At 36.6% G+C, this 26,839-nt stretch overlaps 1 protein-coding gene and 1 long non-coding RNA gene across 5 annotated transcripts; both read right to left on the reverse strand.

The window, feature by feature from the left end:
• Positions 1–4,372: 4,372 nt before the first annotated feature.
• On the reverse strand, positions 4,373–9,343 carry LOC106069085 (uncharacterized). The gene is made up of 3 exons (XR_008777512.1): positions 8,812–9,343; positions 8,245–8,304; positions 4,373–4,915 (listed from the first exon to the last, which is right to left on the reverse strand). It is a non-coding gene; the product is annotated as an uncharacterized LOC106069085 (long non-coding RNA).
• A 5,870-nt stretch (positions 9,344–15,213) lies between these two features.
• On the reverse strand, positions 15,214–26,215 carry LOC106069086 (baculoviral IAP repeat-containing protein 1f-like). 4 transcript variants are annotated; one of them, XM_056026734.1, is made up of 7 exons: positions 26,075–26,206; positions 24,440–24,498; positions 19,693–19,881; positions 17,149–17,324; positions 16,975–17,026; positions 16,198–16,386; positions 15,218–15,796 (listed from the first exon to the last, which is right to left on the reverse strand). In XM_056026734.1, exons 3-7 carry the CDS (start codon positions 19,712–19,714, stop codon positions 15,561–15,563), a joined length of 675 nt encoding a protein of 224 aa, XP_055882709.1. In that variant the 5' UTR covers positions 19,715–19,881; positions 24,440–24,498; positions 26,075–26,206; the 3' UTR covers positions 15,218–15,560. The 4 variants fall into 4 exon arrangements, with proteins under 4 accessions (XP_055882711.1, XP_055882709.1, XP_055882710.1 ...); XM_056026735.1 differs by lacking the exon at positions 24,440–24,498; XM_056026736.1 differs by lacking the exons at positions 19,693–19,881; positions 24,440–24,498 and having other exon boundaries at positions 15,214–15,796; positions 26,075–26,215.
• Positions 26,216–26,839: the final 624 nt, after the last annotated feature.

Consider the following 26,839-nt stretch of genomic DNA (forward strand, 5'->3'; position numbering starts at 1 on the left):
AAGAGAGAGCGTCGAAACAGTGTCGCATAACTAGTACAAGTGTACCAAGACAGGAACGTGTCTGGACAGTCATACGAGGCATTACGCGAATTGACCCACTTTTTTGCCAGAACACTACTGGAGGACTAGTCCATCCTGCTCTGTTTCCAATCGGAGTTCATCTCAGTGGCTGACATGTGGTATTGTGTTTATTTAAATTTAGTGTAAAGTTTTAGATTTGAGAGTAATGTCATCGGAAGTAGTTAGCTTTTAAAAATTTACATTTATAAACCTAATGATGTGATTATAAATAGTTAAGTATGTTACGAATAAAACGTGAAAATAATATAAACTAAGACACGAGCAATATCATAAAACAATAATTTATTATCTTCATTAAATTAAACAATTTCAAAATAAATTATTGCAATACTCAACAACAGAATTTGGTAGTTAGCTGTACAAAGCGATGGCCTACTAATCTATATTTACCTCGGCCTATCTATTCTTTTACCGTGACAGTGTACTAAACAAATTTGTTTTGGAATGCCTAGAGCCTATGACATATGAAAAAAACATTACATACAATTCAGTTATCATATAAAAACATTTCACATGTACATTTTGAGTGAATCTGGTATAAATATACATTTTGTTTTCTAAAATTATAATGTCTATTTCGGTGTGATGCACAAAATCTAAGACGAATTTCCTTATGCTTAATAAATATTATTTATGTTATTAAACAAGTCTATGTTTAAACAAAGTTAAATACATTTCATCGGAATTATTGCATTTAGAAACAATTAATGAATACATAAATAAACAAAACGAGGTCTATAAAAGTAAATTTAAAAAAAAATAATATTACAATAATACAAAGAAAATGCTGTCGGTTTTTTTGGGGGGACGGATTGACTAAGATTTTCAAAACAAAGCTTCATCACAAGTGTTTCTACTTATTGCCAGGACCTAAACTTTAAACAAAGTGATGCGATTTAACAATTTTGTTTTGCCACAAAGCACAAAGAAATCATCATAAAAAGGATCATCAAAATTTACACTCACAACATTACCACATTTAAAGGAACTTTTTGAACAAAAGTGTCTAAGGAAAATCGAAAAACAACGGCCACCCGCTCCATCAGAACTACGTTAGGTCGTCGCGAAGTGGGCGACTATTGTCAAAACAAGAACAGAGCGATACAAGAACTCGTTCGTACCTCACTCGGTCAGACTATCAACGCCACCCGTTGATCAGGAAACATGATCAGGACCAAGATGCCAGTGTGTAGTCGCTGAATGAACTCTTTATGTTGTGTCTGTTGTATTTATGTGTATGTTTCTGTTGTGTTGTCTTTATATGAGAAAAGAGTCCTTGTAATCACAACAGATTCCCATAAGGACCAATAAAGCAGTCTTAGTCTTACAAAGGCAGTCCAAATAATAACACTTGAAGTTTCATTATTACCATAAAGCTCGCGTAGGACTACCAAAGCCAGTGACTCATCTGGGCGCATCCTTGCGAAGAGGTATGATTCAATGTGTGGGGTATAACTTATTGAATGAATAAGATGTCACCTAGGATGATTGTAGTTCAGTATGAACAAAGTAGATACCACAAAGCTACAATAAGTTAAGTCATAGGATTTATGTGCATGACTATTTTTCATGTACGATATACTCAACAATAATACTAAGACATTTAAACGCGCCCAACATAGAACTAAGTAACATACAGAGCTTAGACATTACCCCAATACAACACATGCGAATATGAGGATACATCACCATCATACAGCACTGACCTGGACCAGATCAGCACACCAACTGACACACTGACCACTGGATATACGTTTACCCCCCCCCCCTTTTTGAAAAACCCGTGTTTAAAACACAACACATAAATAAACAAACACACAAACAGACACTCACATTTTACACACCCCTGCACAGGTGATGCAAGAAAGTTATGCAATTTTACTATTTTGCTTTGCCACAAAGCACAAGTGCTGCAAAGGTAGTCCAAGTTACAAAATAAGAACACTATGCACTGTATGCACATAATCAAATGTGACAGTTAACTTAATACTTCTCAATAGGAGAGAGCAGGAACGAATCATCCAGAGTAAAGCTGGATGGGGAGGGAGATAGAATGACCAGTCCTCTGTCTTGATATTCTGCTTAGGGTCAGCTGCTGTTTGGGATGGTCACATTAGCCAGACGAGTCTCAGCAGCCAGACGAGTCTCAGCAGCCAGACGAGTCTCAGCAGCGACACGAGTCGCCGCAGCCACACGAGTCTCAGCAGCCACACCATACTCAGCAGCCACACGAGTCTCAGCAGCCACACGAAGTCAAGGAACTGAGGAGGATGACTCTTTAGATCAGCGGTTCTCAACCTTTTAAACTCGGTGACCCCTTTTTACAATCCACCACTCTGCCGCGCCCCCCTCACGCAGCACACACATACAGCAATAGAAGAATAGACAATAACAATCCACATTTTCGATGGTCTTAGGCGACCCCTGGCCAATCGTCAATCGACCCCCAAGGGGGTCGCGAGCCACAGGTTGAGAATCCCTGCTTTAGATCAAAATCTAGCCCGCAAGTGTAATGACACAACAGTAAGACGCGTAAAAGGTTAGGTTTAATTTGGGTATTTCCTTGGTGAAGCGACAGTTGGGAGATAGATTAGAAACGAGTAACGGACGAACGATGACGAAGTGACCGGCTTGTAGCAAATAGATACGACGTAGACTCCGCCCTTCTTCCATAATAAACTGTTGTCTTATGTAAACATTGGATCATTTCATTATTTATTTTGTGTTCTGTTGGAGGTAGGTATGATAACACAACCAGGGCAATCTACACTTAACTAGATCTAACCAACCACACTCAAGACAAGATGGCTGCCTGGTCGTGTGGTTTGCACGCTGGACTGTTGTTCGGATTTATCGACGGTCGAGGGTTCAAACCCTGCGCGCTCCCATCCCCCCGTCGTCCTGCTGGAGGTTTGGACTAGGAAGTAAACTATCTTCAACTCTGAAGGAACATCCGAAACATGTCAAACATTGTACAAACAAAACATTTTAGATATCCATTTGGGATGTATGGCTGAATGGCAGAAACATCAAGAGGACTACAGTTCAAAACCCGACACCTACTGATTTTGTTTCTAGAGCGCAAAACATTCTTTCCCATCCCCCTCCCCCAACCGGTCCAAATAACAGTTTGGGGCACAGCGTACTGAGCGTGCTTTAAGCATGACAGTCGCTCTATACAAAAGATATTAAAACAAGAATTCACAAATAGAATTTCTTGTATCCGCGCAAATTCTTATGCGGCCCTCATTGTATCCGCCCATGGACATGGGAAATTCAAGCCATGGTCTAGTTTTGATTGGTTAAAATGATAACGCAAAGATGACAAGAAGAGCATAACGCTTAATTACTACGCCCCTCTAAGTATTCAACTCCATTTAATGATATGTTTTACGAACACACAAAAATTGCATTCTTGACCTTTATTACCAAAAGAAAAGCAAGAAAATTTGATTTAATAATAGTCAGAAAAAGGGATAAAATGAATGGTACGCCATTGTTTTTCATTTGAGAACACCCTATTATCGATAATGAGATTTCAAACTTTTGGCAAAAATAAATAAATAAAAGTAGCCTAAGACAATAGTGCAATGTCACTGGAATGAAACTGAGAAATATAATGTTGAAAATAAGAAATTCAGAACATTTTGGCAAGAAAATGAAAAGTCACAAAGCGTGAATTTAAAAAAAAAATGGTTTAATGTTGCTTTTAGCTTGAAAACATACTGAGCATATCGATAACAATATGTCTGACTTGTTGACATTTACGCTACTGGCCATGATGTAAAATCAAAATTTTAATAGCCTTTTTTGGTTTTGCGGTCTAGAATTGATACGAGGTTAGACATACCACATCCAATTGAAAGCAGCATATCCCATAACAACTGAAAGCAGCATATCCACATCCAATTGAAAGCAGCATATCCACATCCAATTGAAAGCAGCATATCCCATAACAACTGAAAGCAGCATATCCACATCCAATTGAAAGCAGCATATCCCCTAACAACTGAAAGCAGCATATCCACATCCAATTGAAAGCAGCATATTCCCTAACAATTGAAAGCAGCATATCCCATAACAATTGAAAGCAGCATATCCCATAACAATTGAAAGCAGCATATCCCATAACAATTGAAAGCAGCATATCCCATAACAATTGAAAGCAGCATATCCCATAACAAGAGCGCTAAAAACAAACAAAAACAGGGTTATTGTTGTGAACTCCTGGCCTGGCTTAGGCATGGAGACAAAAATGTATACATTTCAACAATTCAAAGAACACCAGGGATTAATTAAGAACAGAATATATATTTTATTAAAGTCGAAAGGACTGTAACTGTACACAATGCCATCAAATTTTGAACTATTATATATACAACAAACTACTAGACTGCCTTAAACTGTATTTCAACTATTGGTCTCAAAACTCTGGCCTCTGACAACTATAACAATCTCTCAAGGGACGTCAGTCTACTTTAACTAACAGACCAACGAAATAATAATAAATAAACCTAGAATTCGTTAAATCTTACAACCAAGATTCTATCAACCACAATACCGTATACAAATACAATCATCACATCTATTTAATACTGTTTCTAAGGACATCTTCTGCATGCTGTGATCTAAATGTGTATTTGTTTTAGGGAACATCCTGTGATTGTTTCTCAAATATTGTTTAGTGGTCTGCATTGCTTGTAGGCCGCACCACACCCACACGTCAGACGAGAAGCCAGGCAGGTGTCACAAGAAACATGTCCACAACAAACTAGTCGCCAGTTGACAGGCCTTCCACGACAAAATCTGCAGACGTTATGCCTTAACGATTCATCTAAAAAAAAAAAAAAAAAAGGTAAAAAAATATTATCGCAGAAGCAGTAAATGCCTTATGAAATTATCTTTTTCTAAAAATAGTATTTTTTTTTTTTGCCCCTTAAATTAAGAAGATTTTGTATTAAAGGAAATAACAAAATTCAAATCAAGCGTATAATCAGCCTTATTTCTTACAAAGCATTTAAACTATCGATTGCCCATTACTTCATACAGACAGCGCAGGTCTTAAGCCACCGCAACCTATGCGGTTGCAGTGGGCCCCGCGCCTTCATAGGCCCCGCGCGAATTGTAAGTGTAAATTATTAAATTAAACGATTATAACTTAAATATAATAACAGGGTTTCCACGTCCTCCTGAATGTAAGGAAATCTCCTAAAAAGGCAAAATGTACGAAAAAGTCCTAAAAATCTGAAATTATTAAAACCTCATGAAAAATGGACAATATTGTCATTTTTGGGGTGCCAATAAATAAAAACAGCATTGTGATCTTTCTTTTAATAAACATTTATTGCAAAGAGGAAAGTATTTTCTAACTAAAATAATCTTAATTTTGACATTATGCTTATCCCTACCCAGACTAGGCCCCGCGCAATCCGTTTCACATAGGGCCCCGCAATTGCTAGGGCCGGCCCTGCATACAGAAGCAATATTTCTTTGAAGGTTTAAAGAATAAATGAAAAAATTCTTTAGAACTGATTACAAGTGAATAAAAAAATGAATTCCACAAGCAAACCATATATCATATGTTGATTACAGATTCCTTAGAAAAAAAGTTATTATAAGAATGAATTTATTATGTGGGTGGAAAAGCATTTTCCTATTCACATAGTACTATTTGTTTTTTCAAGGCAATGTATCCCAAATACATTTTTTAAAATGGGAAGAAATTATTTCTTTTAAAAGAAAATATAATCATACTTCATAGCACGTTTTAATAATTTAACTGTCACATTCTACCACCCTTAATATTTATGCTTAATTGTGATTGAGTGCGATTGCATATTTTCGGGGATTCCTACTTTTTATTTTAACGCAACAAATCATTGATTTGAATATAGTTTTTAAAAAATCCATAAATAGAAATCCAAAAAACATTTCAATTTATAAATACAACAAGAAGAATCATGTTTGAACCACAATAATGAAAAGATATGAATTATATTTCTTAGGCCAAGCTAGTATTTACGAACTGTTATGGATTGTGTGTCTGTGTGTGTTTCTATGGTAACGTTAGCGATTAGTTCTGAATGAAGCAACATAGGCGGCACTATTGTCATTTAGTCTTGGATAAGACAGAAGACTCCAGAACGTGAGACTGCAAGGTTGTATTGTGGTAGTGAGTTAGAGTTTGTTACAAAAAGTCTAGTACATTTATTTTATTTCACATCAAGCTGATTTTGTCTATATTATAATAAAGTTATATTTAGAATTGCTCACAAGGAAGTTACTTAAGTTATTTCAAGTGTATTCGTTCAGATATACACGCTTAAAGTGGTTTAGTTGTCTACCAGCAGTTTGGTGCTACAAGTCAATGTCCGCCAAAAACAGAAACCAACTTAAGCTAATCCCTTTCACTGAGAACAAACTGTGAAGTAATCAGAACGACTTACTGCGTTTACTTTTCACCATGTCAGGTACCCATTAAAGATGAGTGGACACAGAGGCGCCCTAACGATCCCGACATTAAAAAATCCCAGTGTCTTGACTACTCAGCCACCGCGCCTCCTGGTCTATACATTAGCACGAAATTATCCCTTAGAGAATTCAAATTTACTGCCCTTTAAATGTTTCATTTACTTCTATTATAACCTAGCTAAAGTACTTATGACAAAGCATCTTTAAAAAAGTTTTTATAAAAAAAAATATTCTGGATTCATTCCCCTCCTGGCTAATAAAAAAGCTAGAAACACTAAGCCATAGAGTTATAAGTAGAGGGTTTAGTGTTCGGTTTAGGCTTAGGGTTTGTAGCCACAGATGTAAAGTTATCTACTGTATAGAGCTTGTTTCATTGTAGCTGGATTGTTTAAGGTTCCAAAATGCCACAAGGTCGACTTCCACAAGACATTCTGTATGGAGAACTAACAGAAGGCAGGAGAGCCGCTGGTCGTCCACTTTTACGGTATACGGATGTATGCCAACGTGACATGAAGCTCTTCAAAATCGACACTAACAGTTAAGAGAGAGTAGCACTAGATAGAGCGAGCATAAAGGAAGGGTCCCGGATTGCAGATGCCATACACAACAGTAGTAGAAAGAAAGAATGGTGAAAGTGCAACAGCGCCTGGTGATGACAAATGCCCAACCTGTGATATCAGCTGTGTAACAAGGATTGACATCTTTAGTCACACATTAAGTGGCAAAGGGAAACGATTGTCTCTTGAGATGTAAAGTGCCATAGAACAGAGAGCATTATGATTGTATAAGTGTTTTTTTTACAGGCTGCTTGTCATGCCCTAATGTAGGAGCATATAAGGCTTCTAGCTGCACTTAAGGCTTCTAGCTGCACTCAAGGCTTCTAGCTGCACTCAAGGCTACTAGCTGCACTCAAGGCTTCTAGCTGCACTCAAGGCTTCTAGCTGCACTCAAGGCTACTAGCTGCACTCAAGGCTTCTAGCTGCACTCAAGGCTTCTAGCTGCACTCAAGGCTTCTAGCTGCACTCAAGGCTTCTAGCTGTACTTAAGGCTTCTAGCTGCACTTTAGGCTTCTAGCTGCACTCAAGGCTTCTAGCTGCACTCAAGGCTACTAGCTGCACTTAAGGCTTCTAGCTGCACTTAAGGCTACTAGCTGTACTCAAGGCTTCTAGCTGCACTCAAGGCTTCTAGCTGCACTCATGGCTTCCAGCTGCACTCAAGGCTTATAGCTGCACTTAAGGCTACTAGCTGTACTTAAGGCTATTAGCTGTAATTAAGGCTTCTAGCTGCACTTAAGGCTATTAGCTGTACTCAAGGCTTCTAGCTGCATTCAAGGCTTCTAGCTGCACTCAAGGCTTTTAGCTGCACTCAAGGCGTCCAGCTGCACTCAAGGCGTCCAGCTGCACTCAAGGCTTATAGCTGCACTTAAGGCTACTAGCTGTACTTAAGGCTATTAGCTGTACTTAAGGCTTCTAGCTGCACTCAAGGCTATTAGCTGTACTTAAGGCTTCTAGCTGCACTCAAGGCTTCTAGCTGCACTTAAGGCTATTAGCTGCACTTAAGGCTGCTAACTGTACTTAAGGCTTCTAGCTGCACTTAAGGCTACTAGCTGTACTTAAGGCTTCTAGCTGCACTCAAGGCTTCTAGCTGCACTCAAGGCTTTTAGCTGCGCTTAAGGCTACTAGCTGTACTTACCTAAGAGATCTTGCATTGCATTGTTTGTAGCAGGCTCAAGTTTTAGGATCTTATTGTAGTCTGGATAGAAAACACAACGATAAAAAAAAAGATTTCAGTACATGGGCCAAGTTTTATATTTTATGTAATAAATGGTTTCAATACAGTCATGTGACATAGTTTCTAAGCCTTCATTATTATCACAGCAATATATTCAAAGACAGAAAAAAATGTTAAGTTTATCATTATAGGGCAGATTATGTAAATGTAATAAGTTTCTATGGCCGACAGTTAACGAGGACGTCAATGATAAACCATCAACAATTTGGTATTCATTTCCCCTGTGTCCACCCAACTCTAATAGGTACCTGACTTTAGTTAATGAAAGTAAAGGCGGTTGGTCCATGTGCTGGCTACATGACACCCTCTTTAACCGTTAGCATTAACATAATTTTTCCTATGGACGCAAGGTCTGAAAGTTGAATTATTTATATTTTTTTATATCTAGAGTTTAATTAAAATATAATGGTAAAACTAAGTCTCATTATTGTTAAATAGTATTTCTGTACTACAAAATATAGAACTCACCTATCTTTGTGAGGAATGGCAACAAGGATTTGAAATGTCTCTGGTAAACAAATAAAATGTTGTAAATTAGTTTTAAATCTGTCTAGTTCACATCAATTTGACTAGGCGATTATAACAATTTATTCCTCCTTAAATGTCTCACTATATGCTTGTAATAATTCTCAAAGAAAGGGAATGAATTCAAAATGTTTTTCAGTATAAGGACTCATAGGGCATGCACAAGAAATTGTTCACGAAACAGGGGAAGACAACTGAGTCACCTCAAAGAACGAATAAATGAATTTTATAATGCAATCAAAGCAGCGTTACCTGTAATATCTCAGAGGACTCAATAGAAATTTGAGATGACAGGGAATGTGGATGAAAAGCTAATGAGCTTGGCATGATACAGTTTTTAATAATAATAGTAATAATAACATGAGTTTCTCATATAATGGAAGTGATGGAGGACATGTATGGTAGGACACACAGTAGGACATGATTCTTTGTGGTGGTACAGTAGGGTAGGACACACAGTATGACATGATTCTTTGTGGTGGTACAGTAGTGTAAGACACACAGTAGGACATGATTCTTTGTAGTGGTTCAGTAGGGTAGGACACACAGTAAGACATGATTCTTTGTGGTAATACAGTAGGGTAGGACACACAGTATGACATGATTCTTTGTGGTGGTACAGTAGTGTAAGACACACAGTAGGACATGATTCTTTGTGGTGGTTCAGTAGTGTAAGACACACAGTAGGACATGATTGTTTGTGGTGGTACAGTATGGTAGGACACACATTCCATGCTCTAATAGCACAAGGGAGCCATTCCATGCTCTAATAGCACTAGGGAGCCATTCCATGCTCTAATAGCACTAGGGAGCCATTCCATGCTCTAATAGCACTACGGAGCCATTCCATGCTCTAATAGCACTAGGGAGCCATTCCATCCTCTAATAGCACTAGGGAGCCATTCCATGCTCTAATAGCACTAGGGAGCCATTCCATGCTCTAATAGCACTAGGGAGCCATGCCGTGCTCTAATAGCACTAGCTCATTGAGTGCGGTGTTATTTTGTCAAAAAAATGCTACATTTTTAGAAAAACTTTTTTTCTTCCTAATATGACTAAAACAAAAATTTGTAATTTAAGTACCAATGAAGCTAGAGTAACATTTTTGGTATCAAATTAAAGATAGATGAATGGAGAGTTTGAAAATGTAAACAACTTTTCATTTAAATATAAGATACAAATTATAATTTAAATAATATGACATTATAACAAAAAAAATGGATGTCAGCCTTAGTACTTGTGAGACCTAAATCTAGATTGTCATCTTTGCATTACTGTTGAAACAGCATATTAGAATACTTACAGCTTTATCAAAAAGAATAGTCATAAAACAGTTAATAAAAGATGATGAATTACTGATTATATTATTATGTTTACCTGGCTTTCTAGTCAGCCAAAAAGGGAAAGTTATTGCACTTTTCATGACTACCAATAGCAATAGATACCAGCACAAAAACTATCAATCAAATGTACTGAAATATTATCTACATGTGAATCAATGGGATTTAGATTTATATTTCTCCTACTTTTAATTGCTTAAGACATCTTTAATTCTAATACCACACCAGTGTAAGATATAGGCTAGCAAGAGATCCAAGCGTAGATCTCGAAATAGACGAAGGACAACACCAATTCTAATTCAGTTTACCTAAGATCTAGACCTAGATTTTCATTATAACTGTTCATTTGTGATAAATAATGAATGTAGAATAGTTTTATATTTCACTTTTATTTAAAAGTATTTATTTTACTTACAAGTCAGAGTGCAATATGAACAAACAAAGCCTTGGAGATGATGATTTTTACAAATAAACAATACTAAAAAAAATGCTAACAAAATATATGGCTCCTTTTGTCTCGAAAGGCAATGGATGCGCCCAAATGAGTCACTGGTTTTGGCTTAATCTTGAGACGGGGCAGAATCTGGTGTGGCTAATCAAGCCAATTCTAGAACGGCAGACTTTGCCACAATTCGTACATGTGTATGCCTCTGATTTAGGGCTAGCAGACAGGGCAGCTTTCTTTTTATCCCTCTTGATTAAAGCCGCTTCAATTCTTTTGTTCTCAGCAAGGGTTGTCCCAGCACGCACAGTCTGTCTCCATGCACTCCGGTCTTTGGCTATGTTTTCCCACATACTTTCGCTGATGCCTGAGGCTCTCATGTCTCGCTTGCAGACATCTCTATATGTTAGTCTTGGGCGGCCCTTGGGTCTGACTCCTTCCACAAGCTCAGCATATAAGATATCTTTCGGGATTCTGCCATCTGGCATGCGGGTGACATGTCCGAGCCAGCGTAATCTTCTTTGTGTCAGGAGAGCATACATGCTGTTCATATTGGCCAATCTTAAAACTTCCTGATTGGAGACATGGTCCCTCCAAGAGATGCCCATTATGCGTCTCAGGCAGCGCAAGTGGAAACTATTCAATCTGTGCTCTTGGTACATGTATGTTGACCAGCTCTCACTGCCATAAAGGAGAGTGCTCACAACACAGGCGTTGTAGACTAGGATTTTGGTCGCTGTGGTCAATTTACCATTTTCCCAGACGCGCTTGGAGAGTTTTGCCAATGCTGTGGTAGCTTTTCCTATCCTTTTTGTCAGCTCGATGTCTAAGTCTAGGTTACTGACAATTGTTGAACCCAAGTAGGTAAATTCCTGCACCACTGCAAGGGTGTGGTTCCCAATTTGTATTATAGGTATTTCTGCGACGTCTTGTGCCAGGATTTCGGTCTTGGAGAGACTTATAGTAAGGCTAAACTCTTGACAAGCAGCTGCTAAGGCGTTCACTAGCTTCTGTAGACCTCCTTGTGAGTGAGATACGAGTGCCGCGTCATCGGCAAACAGCAGCTCCCTTATCAAGATACGACGCCTTTTCGTTTTGGCTTTAAGACGTGCCAGGTTAAAGAGCCTTCCATCGGATCTGCTATGGATGTATATTCCGTCTTCCAGGGATTTAAAAGCACTGGATAGTACGACTGAGAAGAAGATGCCAAATAGTGTAGGGGCCAGTACACATCCTTGTTTGACACCGCTCTTAATGGAGAATGGCCTGGAGGAAGAACTTTCAAACTGAACGGTGCCCTGCATATTTTCGTGAAAAGCTGACACTAGTTTTCTTAACTTATTTGGGCAGCCGATTCTCTCTAGTACAGCAAACAGACCGCTTCTGCTAACAAGGTCAAAGGCCTTGGTCAAATCAATAAATGCTATGAAGAGGGGCTGCTTTTGTTCTCTGCTCTTCTCCTGTAGCTGCCGAAGAGAGAAAATCATATCTGTTGTAGATCTACCTGCCCTAAAGCCACACTGCGACTCTGGATAAACACGATCTGCCAGGATCTGTAATCGCTTTAGTAATACTCTAGCAAAAGCCTTTCCGACTATGCTAAGCAGTGAGATGCCTCTGTAATTGTTACAATCAGAGCGGTCGCCTTTATTTTTATAAATTGTAACAATGTTGGAGTCTTTCAATTCCTGGGGGACCATTCCTTGTTCCCAGCACAAGCTTAGCAGTTCATGGAGTGGTTTGATTAGGGCATGTTTTCCAGCCTGAATTACTTCAGCAGGAATGCCATCTCCTCCGGGTGTTTTCCCATGTGCAAGCATGTCAATGGCAATGCTCAGCTCCTTTACTGAGGGCGTTTCGTCTAATTCCGTCAAAACTGGAAGTGATGGGAAGTTGGAAACAGCATTTGGTGAGATGGCAGACACGGGAGACAACAGTTACGGGTTATAAGTCCAACTTGATTGGCGTAATGTATGGACGCCACGGGTTGTCTCTGACGGTGGGAGAGGTCTTCGCGCCTCACTGATCAGCTACCGCCCGCCTCAACCTGGGCAGCCCCCAGTCAGTTAGGTGCTGATCCGCCACAGCCTGCCTGCTCTAATGGGTGCTTAGAGCTTAGTTTAAAACGACAAGTAGGCTGGAAACTTGCACCAAGCAACAAAAGAAGAAAAATTAAACTGAAAAAGAAAATCCCTGTCATGCGACTGGCCACTTGGAATGTCAGGACAATGTGTCCTGGTCTCACTGATGATCTAAGGCAGATCGACGATGCTAGGAAGACGGCAGTTATAAACAACGAGCTAAAAAGGCTACATATCTATTTAATTCTAATACCACACCAGTGTAAGATATAGGCTAGCAAGAGATCCAAGCGTAGATCTCGAAATAGACGAAGGACAACACCAATTCTAATTCAGTTTACCTAAGATCTAGACCTAGATTTTCATTATAACTGTTCATTTGTGATAAATAATGAATGTAGAATAGTTTTATATTTCACTTTTATTTAAAAGTATTTATTTTACTTACAAGTCAGAGTGCAATATGAACAAACAAAGCCTTGGAGATGATGATTTTTACAAATAAACAATACTAAAAAAAATGCTAACAAAATAATAAGCAAAAAATGCCTAGCATGGATAATTAGTGGATGTAGATCTACCATTTCTGTTTTCAATTATATACATTAGTCTTAGACGTCTTAGATCTAGAGATCTAGCTAGATGTAGAGATAAAAGCTTAGATCTAGTCAATCTTGATGTACATTCCAGACCTAGCCTTAGCCACCCTTGCCCTTGGACAATACTAGACTAGATCTGGGTCAAAATAGTAAATACTAATAATATCCAAGTCTGTTGCTAAATCTAGATCTAGACCTACTGTATCTATCTAAATCTTCATTATCACTTTTATATTAAAGAAATTCTAAGAAATATTATAAAGTTTCTTCTCTTCTCTAGTAAACATTGTGGGTGTGTCCTGGACTAGCCTAGCCACGACGTTGATTTTTGCAGATAAACAATACTTAAAAAAATCTAAAATGGGCAAAAAAATGCCCACAGTGCAATTATTGGATGAAGATCTAATAAATAATATTTCTGTTTATTTGTTCTAGGCTTAGATCTAGAGACAATAGCTTAGGTCTTAGGCTTAGGTAGGTCTAGTCTAGTCAATCTCGATCCATACTTTACACCTTATCACAATACTAGATCTAGCGCTAGTAATCTAGTTCTAGATCTAAATATTATAGATCTTTATATTATATATAATATTAATATATAGTATATAGAATAATATAGATCTAGATATATCTATATATTATATATATTTATAAATATTATAAATAATAAATACAAATCTAGATTTATTATTTATAATAAAAATTATCCTACGCCTACAGTCACTATATAACTATATACATAGTACAGTAACAGTGCCTACACTAAATGATAGTAAATTAAGTAAATAAATGATAAATCTAAACTTACTCAGTTACTCAGAGTTACTGGATCTAATCTCGATAAAAAATGACAAAATCACTATTTATTTGTGATAAATTATAGAATAATTATAAAGTTTCTTCAGTAGTAAACATTGTGGGTGTGTTTTGGACTACTGTAGCCATAGCGACATTTTTTTCAAAATCAAAATTCGTAAAAAAAAAAATTCAAATAAAGTCTAAATAAGGCTAAAAGCTTGTTATTGCTAAGTAAACATAGGATGAAGAACTCTTTTATAGAGAGAAAATAGTTCTAGCATTGTTATTTAAAAATTTAGATTAAAAAACGCAATGAAACTGAGGCAGGGTACAAGCGTCTTTCCCAGAGACGCACCGTGCATTTAGGGTAGTCATACCGTCTCTGGGACAGACGCTCCGCACCCAATGAGCTAGGGAGCCATTCCATGCTCTAATAGCACTAGCGAGGAAGCAGCATTTGTATTTGTATGTCTTAGAATATGGAATAAGGAATGTGCCCTTATCTTTGTGCCTTTCTGAGTATGTTAATCGGTTTTGTTTTCTACATGTAGGCCTATTTGAAGATTACGGTTCAGTGTTTTATGTATAATTGATACTTTCATTGGGTAATTGATGCTTTCAGTGGGAAGCGTGGTTGAAAGGCTAAGTGCGCTTGAACTTGGCTTGTCTTGGCTACCTAGAAGGGGGCTCGAGGTTCGACACCCGACTCTGAGCGCACGAAAAACCAACTCCTAGATACCCCCTCCCCCCCATTTGGACCAAAGCGCTCTGAGCATGCTATAAGCATGAAAGTAGCGCTATATAAAAGATATAATATATATGATATATAATGGCCCATTTCAAATTCTCTATCCTGAAGGGTATCTAAATTTAAAGAAGTTACTCTAGTCAAATGTGAATATTCGTCTGTCATGAATCTCACTGCTCATCTTGTGTCTGTTGTCTTGAAAGATATTTACAATTCATGAGTCTTGCTATATAGGACAAACATTTTATATTATTGTTTACAAAAAGGAGGGGGGGGGCGCGAACAAGACACAGTTTTTAGATAGACCCTAATAATTTAAAATTTATTTAAAAATTATTACAGTTTCCATTTTTAAAAAAAGTGTAGATGAAAAGAAATAAGAACACCACGCACGCACGCACGACTCTCTAACCCTCCTCCCGCCCGCACCCGCGCCTTCCTCGCTCTCCACCCCATCTGGATCTGGACAACTGTGTCTATCAGGAAGTGTTCATCCGTCACTAAATAGCGGCGTATGCTACGCCGCGGGTCGACTAGTTAATGATTAATTCTCTAAAACTTTAATGGTCAAATAAATGCAACAAGAAATAGGCTACTTTATTGAAGGGGCGTGTCTGTTCTAACGCTTGTCATCCAGTATAAGGAATAGTTTTGTCTTATGTCTCGATTGTATTATTGATTAAATTACACATCTCTATAAATCACAGTGCAATAGTACTTACGTATTGTGCTTTTAGTACTTACGTATTGTGCTACAGTAATGGCACGTTCACTTAACAAGCAACGACTTCGAATGTAGTCACAGAACGGGGATGACCTGGCGTGTTTCATTAAGACAAGCTGGACATTGTCGGTATGGTCACAGATAAGTTGAATGTCTCCACAGTAATAACAGACGTATGATCGGCAGGGGTAATAATCTAAAGTAAAGTAACAACATTATTTTAAAATGTATTGGAATAGCCAAACCCTTCTGTTAGTTTGTAAAGTTTGTCTTTAACCTTTAAATAAAAATGACATTAGACGAAGTAGCTAAATAATGATTTCAACTTTCAACATAACATTTGCGATATTTGGCCTTTGCATCTTAAACTTTCAAACAAAATATCAATACTCGTCATTTATAATGACTGCACTAGTCATTTATCTTCGGATTCGAAAACGTAAAACAAGCCTAAACAGTACTATACACTATTTGCGTTTCTCTTCAAGTTATTTACACAATAAAATTTAGAGAGGAAAAAAAAAAGAAATTATATGCCTTCATTTGATAAAACTATTGTGTTTGATTTTACTAAACAAAACTGTATCGCTTACTCACAGAAGTATCCAGCAAGAGCCATACGTTTGGAGGACATAGTTTTGCATCTCTCGTTGTATTCACTGTACTGAGGGTAGAATGGTTTCTCTGTCATAAGAGGACAATGTTCATTTTTACAAGCAATCGCCCTTCGACGTCTTGATTGGCCAAAGTGAAAGTGACACAAGTTTTGTTCTTCATAGGCTGAGACTTTTAAGATCGACGAAAAAAACAAAATTTTGAACTTTATATTAAAATCGTAAACATCTAAGTTATAAAAAAGGTTAATTAAATTTAAATATGATTAAATTGTACTACTTCAATGTTAAAAAAATCATGGCCAGAAGAAGAAGACTCTTTATAAAGAAGTTCATTTTCAGACCATGTTTTAGTATTGTCAGGTGTGTTTTAAAATCTCAGAGGTGATTCGATCTGACCCGGAGCTGTCTTTAGACTTTGCTATCGCTCTATCCAGCTAAGGCTGGCTGGGTCATCTGGCTTCCTCTCATGCCATACTTTGTTGAGGACTTTGAACTTTGGTAACTTCCTTTCGGAGCTACTGATGGAAGCCTTTTAGCAAGTCAGCCATTTTTTTTGTTGCGTATTTGAATTTGAGCTTTCGCTGGGTGACAATAACGGGTGTTAATGTGCGAAGTGTACTTGTGGTCTTTAAGTCTTTTAGATTTCTCCAGACTTTCGAAGTAAGTAAAAAATAAAAAAGATGTAGACCAAATCTAGCACACTCTGTTGAAATACAAGTTTATAAGTCATGGAAAAAAAAAGTATAAATCTACTCACAAATAGTGCCATCAAGGTCATTTAGTCTTTCGAGAACCATATATCGTTTTACCTGTGATACATTAAAATAAATATTATATTAAGAGTGATTTAACCCTTCTTGGACATGGCAAGCTTTTTGAACAGAAATTACTTTTTTTTTTTTTAGGGATGAACAATTATTTTGAAAGGTACCTGATCATTATTCTGGTATAGATCTTGCACTGTATTGACAAATTCGTGTCCCATTTTGCCACATAAGTAGCTGCATCTCGGAAACCACCTGGCATGTTCCACCCAGACGTCATCGTCTTCTTCCCAGTTACGTATGCCTCCACCACATTTAAAACAGCTAACACAATCATCAGTTCCTTCGATCAAGTTGAGAGATATAATGTAACACTGATATAGGCAAAATCTAAACAAAATACTTTAAAAGAAAAAAGATAAAAGGGAAAGAACTACATATTTAAAGCCATATATCTCTATCATGCAAGATTTATTTCCCCTTTTCAACGTCTGTAAAATAAATTAATTTACCACTAATTAATTAATTATTTGGTTTATTGCTTGTCAGGGTTGTGTTAAAGCCTTAGCTCGTTTGTCCGGGACCCTAACATTCAACAGGTACCTTCGTGCTTGCAATAAACAGTCAACGAGATAGTAACAATATAACTGTTTAATGAGGTGAATAGACTTTATGATGACAAAGTGGCGAAGTAATATCCTTGTAGTTACACGTTTTACAACATAATTGTTGTATTACTTAGGGACTATTAATAATTGTGCGGCAAAGTTTCAACATGATCTGAGAATGGCAGTTGGGAGAAACAACGTGTTCATCATTTGTACCAGACAGACAGACAGACAGACAGGAGAAGTGAAGTGATATAAAGTTTGTAAAAATTTTCTGCTGATATATAACAACATCAGATGGCATGAATTCCATGTGATCATTCGGATTATAGATTAACTCAAACATGTAATAATAAAAATTAACAAATTATGTTTAGACAGGGACGAATTTCGGGGAGGACACGTGTGGCTATCACCCCAGGGGGTCCACAAGAAAAGGTCACCCCAAGGAGACAAAACTCGCAAAAGAAAATTTGTGAACGCGATAATTTAGTTGGTAATCAATTGTATTTGATTTCAACAACGTACTACATTTATTCTTTATTGAAGTAATTTTATTGGTTGGTGATAAATGATGTGGCGTGCCGAACAGGAAAGGCAGGGAGCTTTTTCCAAAAGCTGCTGCCTTTCTGGACAAGCCAAGCCATTGGACTCGAGACAAAAATACACCTTCTCAACACAATCGTATTTCCAACTGCAACATATGCATGTGAGACATGGAAGTCATCTGTCAAAATTGAGAAAAGACTAAATGTGGCTCAACAAAAATGTCTGAGACGGATTTTGGGAGTCAGTTACACAGATCGGGTCTCAAACAAGGAAATCCTATGTCGAACTGGGAGTCGAAGGTTGTGACAGAGCGTCGCATGAGGTTTGCGGGACATGTTCTCCGACAATGATACTTAAGCCTAATTAATTAATTAATAGCTAATGTTTGAAGAAATAATTTACAGAACAACTAAATCCTATTTGAAACATAATATCCGTAGCAACAGATGATGAGCCTAAAAAAAAATTAGGTTTTATTCCAGTTAAACATAGTTATTTTAATTAGTTTAAATTTGAATTTTATCAATAAAAAATAAAAAAGGATAGATCTATATAACTAATATGTAGTTTTTAATTACTTTTTAACACTTCGACTCACATTTAGAAATGTGTATAAATAATGGAGTTGATGCAATACAAATAAGCAGGGGGTCTACCGAAAACCAGAAAACATGTCAAGGGGTCTACGAGACAAAAAAGTTTGGGAACCACTGATCTAGTGCATCTATGTCAGACTTGGCGAAAAGTTGCCTAACACTTTTTCATTTACTCAAAAATGAATGTTCACTGACAATGGGGTTTACCCGTTTACCTGACACATTCAGAGCTACACAGAATACTGCTAAATTGGATTTACCCGATTTGTTTTAAAAATAATATTCTTTAGAAGAGATAAATTAAGTATTTGTTTTTTTGAGTTACATACATACTCCTTACATTGAGCTTTATATATTAGATAATACATCTTGACTCTAGTCTCTAGATATAGATAGCTAGATCTTTACATCTAGTCTAATCAGTAGAGTATCTAGGGATTTGGGGGGCCCTGCAGGCTTGACCTTTTTAGGGGCCCCTGTATTTCGACATCCGACATCATCATGAGATGAAATAATGGACAATAAATATACAAGTCTACATTGAAATAGGCAAAATACATACGTAAAATTAACACACGCAATTACAACTCTTTTAATAAATAATACCATTGTTTATTAGCGAGATACTGCACAAGTGACAAATCTCGATTCGAATCGCCTCACGTCGTGCTTTCTATGCAGCAAAAGAATCTATGACATAATCTAGAATTCTAGATCAATGCTTTCGAGCATTTTTTACTCCGTCTGAATAGTACTTTTACATGGCAGTGGTGTAATATGGATTATTTAATGTGAAAACCAAATTAGGACATTCCTTTGGGAGCCCCATCATGTGGGGGCTCGGGGGGACTTTCGAATTTAGAATCCTCCCTCCCCCACCCTATATACGCCACTGAGTCTGACTCTGAAATTATTTCACTATAACTAGAATTGTATAGTCTATTTTGAAAAAGCATACCTTGATAATAAAATCCTGACATGGACAGCTCACTTGGACTCAATGGATGATCAAAAGGCCAGTTCGTAAATGAATTGCATCTTTTAAAGTACTGGTCAAAGTCTCTTAGTGTTTCCACTAGAATTTCAGGCCTACGCTCTTCTCCGATACCTTGATTGCCATGATTACCTAGACGTGACTGTTTCGATTCTGTTGAGGAGTAATCGAATCTAGATGTACCCGTCGCTCCAGCAGTAAGATTTTGATTCTCGTCAAGAAAGTTCACGTTTGGTACCGATAATAAGCCGGAAATAATTTCATAAAAGTTGGTTCCTTCCCTTGGTACATTTGTACAGGTTTCTCCTGAAAAACTTGGGCAGTTAGGAAATTGAAACTGGTGAATTTCTAAGACGTCATTACTATCTAGATGTATATTCTGATGGTCCAGACCCGTATTATAGAAACAGTTCGTTGCGTTATTTTGATAAAACGTCAATCTCTCGGCATTTAATAAAATGCTCATTGCTGGTAAATAATTTGAGCATTCCAAAAAAATCTCTACTGCGCCATCAGTTTTATACCAAAATGTGCTATTAAAACGAACTTGATAAATTGGTACAGTCTCCATCGTAAAAAAAGAGCAACTTCACTTGGTCTAAGAATATTTAACCTAACTTTGAATGCAGGTTAATCGAGTGTGATTTACTTGACAAGTCTCCAGCTGCATTGTCTTAAAATACCGCTCATTAGTTCAGGAACAAAAGTCAGATTATTTGCAGACGATTGCTTAATACATATAACAAAAAAACACACAAAAGATACAGAAGTTTTACCAGAATTAGATGAATTACAGAAATGGGAATACAATTGGAGCTTGTATTTCCACCCAAAAAAAATGTCAGTTATTAAGACTACAAAAAATACTAAAACAAATTAATTCCACTTATCTTATTCACTGTAAACCAGTAACACAGACTAAAAACGCAAAATACCTAGGTGTTATAATGAAAAACTGTCATGAAATCCCCATATTCATGAAACTATTAAAAAATTAAACAAAGCATTAGGGTTTATTAAAAGAAATGTCTATAAATTAAATAAGAACATAAAACTAAAATGTTATATAACCTTGATTAGGCCAGTAATAGAATATGCATCCTCCGTTTGGGACCCCTCAACTCAAGAAAACATTAAGAAACTGGAACAGACACAAAATAGAGCAGCGAGATTAATAACTAACGAATATTCACATTTGACTAGAGTAACACCTTTAGTAAAATCACTAAATTGAGAAAGCCTTCAGGATAGAAGACTCAAAAGTAAAGTAGCAATTGTACATAAAACACTGAGCCATAATCTTCAAATACAAAAAACAAAATCTAGTAAAATACTCAGAAAGACACAAAGATAAAGCCACATTCCTCGTTCCATATGCTAGGACAAATCTGTACAAATGCTCCTTTTTCCCTAGTGCTATTTAGGCATGGAATGGGTTGCCTGAGTCAGCCAGGAAAACTAATGTGACAAATGGGATAATAAGGGTAGCTACTTTTTTTTGTCAAGAAAAATTAGTCCCTATTAAAACATTATTTAAGTCTCTGTTGACAGTATTCAATCGTCATTTTCTCTTGAGTCTTTGAGCTGACCAGTGTATATTATTGTGAATTGAATCTATGTAATGTTTATGTAATATGTTTGTTGTTGTGTTACTCAAGAGGAGTGTGCCACTATTATTGAAATGTGTTTTTCGATAACGAGCTAAGTAGACTTTATTTATTTGTTATTAATCAGTTGATTTCTGTAAATATTATATATCTACTTAGGCTATTATCCTCTCCTGTCTGTTTTTTTTTAAATACTGTGAAGACCATATTAGGGTTTGAGACGAGACATTTGATTGTTATGACCTGTATCTTTCCTACTATTTTGTTTGTAAGCCATCGTTTTGTTACTGACATGAGACACTAGTGTGCCTCAGTGATGGCGGTCCTTTGATAGCTTTAACCTGAACCTGTCCTACCATTTTTATTTGTTCATTTTTTCCCCTTTTGTTGGCTTTTATTTCCGTTTTTAATAGCGGACCCCGAAAGGGGAAAAGACGCTATTAGTTTTGTGCGAAATATCTGTCCGTCTGTCCGTCCGTCCCGTTTAGATCTCGTAAACTAGAAAAGATATTGAAAATCGGACATCACAATATTTTAGACCATTCAAAGTTCTGACGCAACGGCTACTTTTTTTTTTTTGAAAGCGAAAAGTCTAATTTTTAAAATCAGTTATGCAAGCAGTTTTTTAAAGAGAAAAATCTAATTAGTATGTATTACAAGTTAGACCTAATTTAAAAAGAATAGTAATAAATAAACTTCATTTTTGTGAACTTTTTTTATTTCGGTTTTTTTTTTTTTTTTTTTTATTTTATTTTTTTTTTTTTTTATTTTTTTTTTATTTATTTATTTATTTTTATTTTTTTTTTGAGGATTCGAATAAGAGATTGAGCCTTTTCAAAACAATTAGATAAATTATAAAACATCAGTTAGGCCAGGGGAGGCGCGGTGGCTGAGCGGTAAAGCGCTTGGCTTCCGAACCGGGGGTCCAGGGTTCAAATCCTGGTGAAGACTGGGATTTTCAACTTCGGAATCTTTTGGCGCCTAAGAGTCCACTCAGCTCTAATGGGTACCTGACAATTGGGGAAGAGTAACGGCGGTTGTTCGTTGTGCTGGCTACATGATGACACCCTCGTTAACCGTAGGCCACAAAAACATCATCTTCCCTATAGACCACAAGGTCTGAAAGGGGAAATAGTTAGGCCAGGTTCACATCTAGCTTTACATTCACTTTCACCTATACTTTCATCTGCTGGAACATTGGGGCACTACACAAGATCTGTTAACCTTCTTTCTCCATTCTTATCTCTCATTTGTCTTTGATATAATTTCATTCGGATGTTCTTTGTAAAATATTGAAGCCTGCCTGGGTGGACCACTTCGGGGGCCGATTTCGAGTTTGTGTTTCCACACAAACTGTCTTTTGTAACCTTGTTTATAATCTTTTTTTTTCTTTCGAAATATAGTCATTATTAGTTGTAACTGAAATCTTATTATTATTACTTGTATGTCTCAGTATTAGTCAGTAAGTTGTATATCTAGAGGCTATAATTAACTCTTTCTCTCCTATTAAACTATACCATCGTTGATTTGACCCCATTAAATTTTGTTTTTTTTATTAACATTAATTTGTGTTATATAAAAAGAGCAGGCATTCCCCTTTAGTTCTTTACCAAATAAAATATTTTCTGATAACAAAGTTATAGACATTTAATCATAACAAGGAAATGAACTTCAAAAGAACAAAATTAATAATTCCGTCGGATTATGGAAAATAATTACGGAGAGAAAGAGTTAATAGCCTGGATAGTATAAATTGGGACCACGAAAAACCACTGGACTAACTTGCCAGTACAGCAGAAGTCTCTGGTCTTATGACCTAATCAAAGTAGTCACACTAATGACTTGACAGAATTTAAGCCATTTGTTAACATGCATGACTATGTTGACCTAGGAACAGGCGAAGAACGTAATCATCTTCTTTTTTTGAAGTGACATCCGTATTTATAAGATAAGATAACCCCTGAGATTTTTAAATTCGGGACATTTATTTTTTGTTCTAGACACATGACACCCTCGTTAACCATCGGACATAGAAAACAGATAAACTTTACATCATCTGTCCAATAGATAATAGATATAGATCGCAACTTTTTGAAAAGTTTACTTTATTTTATAGTTCTTATTTACATAGTATTTGAACCTTTCGAAAATCAACATCATTATAACATATTGTTACGAATCTCACTATCCAGGCTCTCTGCAAACTGCACCTTACACCACCAACTTAAAGAACTTGACAACTCAGGGCTCCAAAGTAACGTAACACTTTAATAGTTGAATAAATAACAGCCAATACTGTACAATTGGCAACACGTACACTGTACAAATATCTCTCCGATAACACCGTTCCGCCGTATCAAGTCTTGCACTGGCCTCTCCGACTCGTTCCGGGCTTGCACTGGGTTCAACAGTTCAGGACTGACTTCACACACTAGGCTCGTTGTGTCGGACTCGATCGCAGACCAAGATCAAGACGCCGTTCGTCTCAACTGTACTTGATAGTACTCCGCACTGAACCGTCGTAATGCTCCGTACAGAACCACACCGCTGAACTGTGCTGTAGTCGACAGGACTGTAGTGAACCGGGCTCTGAACCCCTGCCATGAACCGTCTTGACTGCGACACCTCCGCTCTTATATATGGTCCCTATTGGCCTTCTCGAACCGGACAGAACGCCGCTCGACGTTTCTAGGTGGTCAGATGACTACAACTCTCGTGACGCTCCTGAGCTCTGTTCACGACGGCGATCCTTCCCGAACCATCCTGTTGACACACGACTCGGCTGACCGTCGTAACTCGTCACGGTTGACCGCTCGTCTAGCGCTGGCCTGGGGCGATTGGCGTTGGCTGACTACACACACACACACCACCCCTCTCTGTGCCACCACCAGGTTTATAACAATCTATAATCTAGACTTATAAAGGGCCCCATATCTCTAAATGTTAACCCTATGAAGTCACTATCCGGTCATTAGACTTGCAAGGATTGTAGTCCAGTATTTTATACAAATATACTTTTTATGCGCTGGTAAGGTGGATAGAGTTAAAGAATATGTAAATAAAATATGACCCGAAATTCTGAGAAAAGAGAAAAAAATGTTTACCAATATGTACCAGTGAATCCCTCAATCTGAAAGTGTATCAAATCGAATAGCTGCATGCCCTGTAATCGAGTTAAATTCATTAAATCCTCATGTTCTATTTTCCACAACCGGATTGTTCTGTATTATTTAATTTAAATAGCACAATAAGGAAAACATATTTTGTATCTAGAACCATTTAATCTTAAATACATAATTATTAATTAGGTCTAGTTGTTAAGAAAAAACGCATTCATGTTTTCTTCCACTTGAATTGCATTATATTATTTTCAACGTAAATAAATGTGTACACGTCTATTTAAAATCGATAACCGAATATGCTACCCTAATGCTAATTGCTTGCTCAGTGGGCAATCTGCGAAATGGGTTTCCTTCCTCTTTTTGGCCTCTTAGACAATCAACACAAATTAGATATAGTCGAGTTTTGAACTCTAGCCAACTTGATAGGTCACCCAGCCAGATGGTTTAGGCCACTTAGCTATACATAAAATAGTCATTTTTGTGGTATACAACAGATCACGAGGTACAATTTTTTTATAAATAAATACATAAATATATATATATATATATATTTATATATAATTTTTATCAAATTATTTCATTTAGATTATGGAAGTCATCCTTATTTCCTGATAACACTTAGATCTTTCCTAGGATATATATCTAAGTGTTCTGAATATATTAGTCATAAAATAATATGTTCCACTTATGTCCTGGTCCGTTTTATAATTGGGTGAATGCTGCAAATATGGCTGCCTGGTCGTGCGGTTTGCGCGCTAAACTGTCGTTCGGATTTATCGACGGTCGAGGGTTCAAACCCTGCCCGCTCCCATCCCCCGTCGTCCTGCGGGAGGTTTGGACTAGGAAGTAAACTATCTTCAACTCTGAAGGAACATCCGAATTATGTAAAACAACATTTTACAATATTAATTGTAACATTTAATTTATTATTTAATTTGTTATTATGTGTTGGTATGTCAAAGCATTAAATATAATTGCGTCTCTTGTTATGAATTATTTTACTATTATGATACTTTTTTTTTAAACAGTTGAACTAATGGAAAATCATTGTGAAAATTATGATTAATTAAGATGTTAATTACCGAATCTATTGAACATTTGTATCTATAATTGATTAATACGCATTCAGTATTTGATATTGCCATAGCTCTGGTGGTGATACTGGTAGGGGTAGTAGTGTGTATGTAGTCAGCCGACACAACTGTGCCGAGTGGCTTATATTTTTTTTTTTTTTTTAAGGAAACCTCAGAATTTGCGCTATTCAGTTTTAGCTTTATCATCATTAAGTAGCTTAGGACACACCCCGTATTACATCAAAAAAACTTGTCAGTAATTCATGTGTTAACACCAAACATTCAAGACATAAAACAGGTTTGTAAAATTTCAATAGGCCTACGATAGCATGAGAAGAAGTTGCCGAAAATGCGATTTCAAAAATCCAAACATAGAAGAAAAACTCTTTCACCGTTTTACACATATCTCTTGAATAATTACTTAGATTCCATGTTTGCATTGTAGACCTACACATGAAGCTAATTTAAAAAAAAAAATATAAATAAATTACAATCTGATTTGCTAAGCTAAACAAGCTCATTCAATGTGACACAAAACACTTACTGGTTTTCAAGGTTTAATAAAATCCACTTCGCTAATTTGGAAATGGACAAAGTATAAACAATCAAAAGTTGTATTGTTAATCGTTTAAGATTTAAATATACACTGACCATTTTTATAACAAATAATATGGATATATATATATTTTTCCCAATACTGAAAATTTTGTAAAGAATAGCTACGGAAATTCCCGATTGTTAATAATTTTATGTAAGTTATGTAAGTTATGTTAAGTCCCCATACTATATGCGTAGTAAAAGAGTTTAACATTTTTTTTATTCTTGGTAAGCATAAAAAAAAACTTAAAACCTGTGTAGATGAACTCTGATCTCAAAAACGGCTCTAACAATTTTCCTAGACATTCGACAGTTGCTGTATAATGTTAGGAAAAGCCACACTGGGAAAACTCCAGGTTAACCGTTCAAGTAAAATAAAAAAAAAATTGTCTAGAGAACGAGAATATATCTATCTTTAACTTTACATATTCGGGTATTTCAGCGTTTGTTCAGTATTTAAAAAAAAAGAGTAATGATCAGAAACATTTTACGGATCATCCTCGTAAGTCTAGATCTAGATGCTTATCATTGGAAAATTTTAAAGTCCAGCAGAGCTATATGTTCATTGTCTTAAACAATTGCTTCTTCGTGGGGGTTGGGGGTGGAATGGGACGGGTAAAAATGTTTTTTTTTAATCACACATTCCTAAGTTATTAAGAGACGAATAAAGGCTCCTTTAAGTTGTATAAACGAAGTACTGTCTTTTAAAACA

This window comes from Biomphalaria glabrata, chromosome 4 (assembly GCF_947242115.1).
Source record: "Biomphalaria glabrata chromosome 4, xgBioGlab47.1, whole genome shotgun sequence".
Classification (NCBI taxonomy): Eukaryota; Metazoa; Mollusca; class Gastropoda; family Planorbidae; genus Biomphalaria; species Biomphalaria glabrata.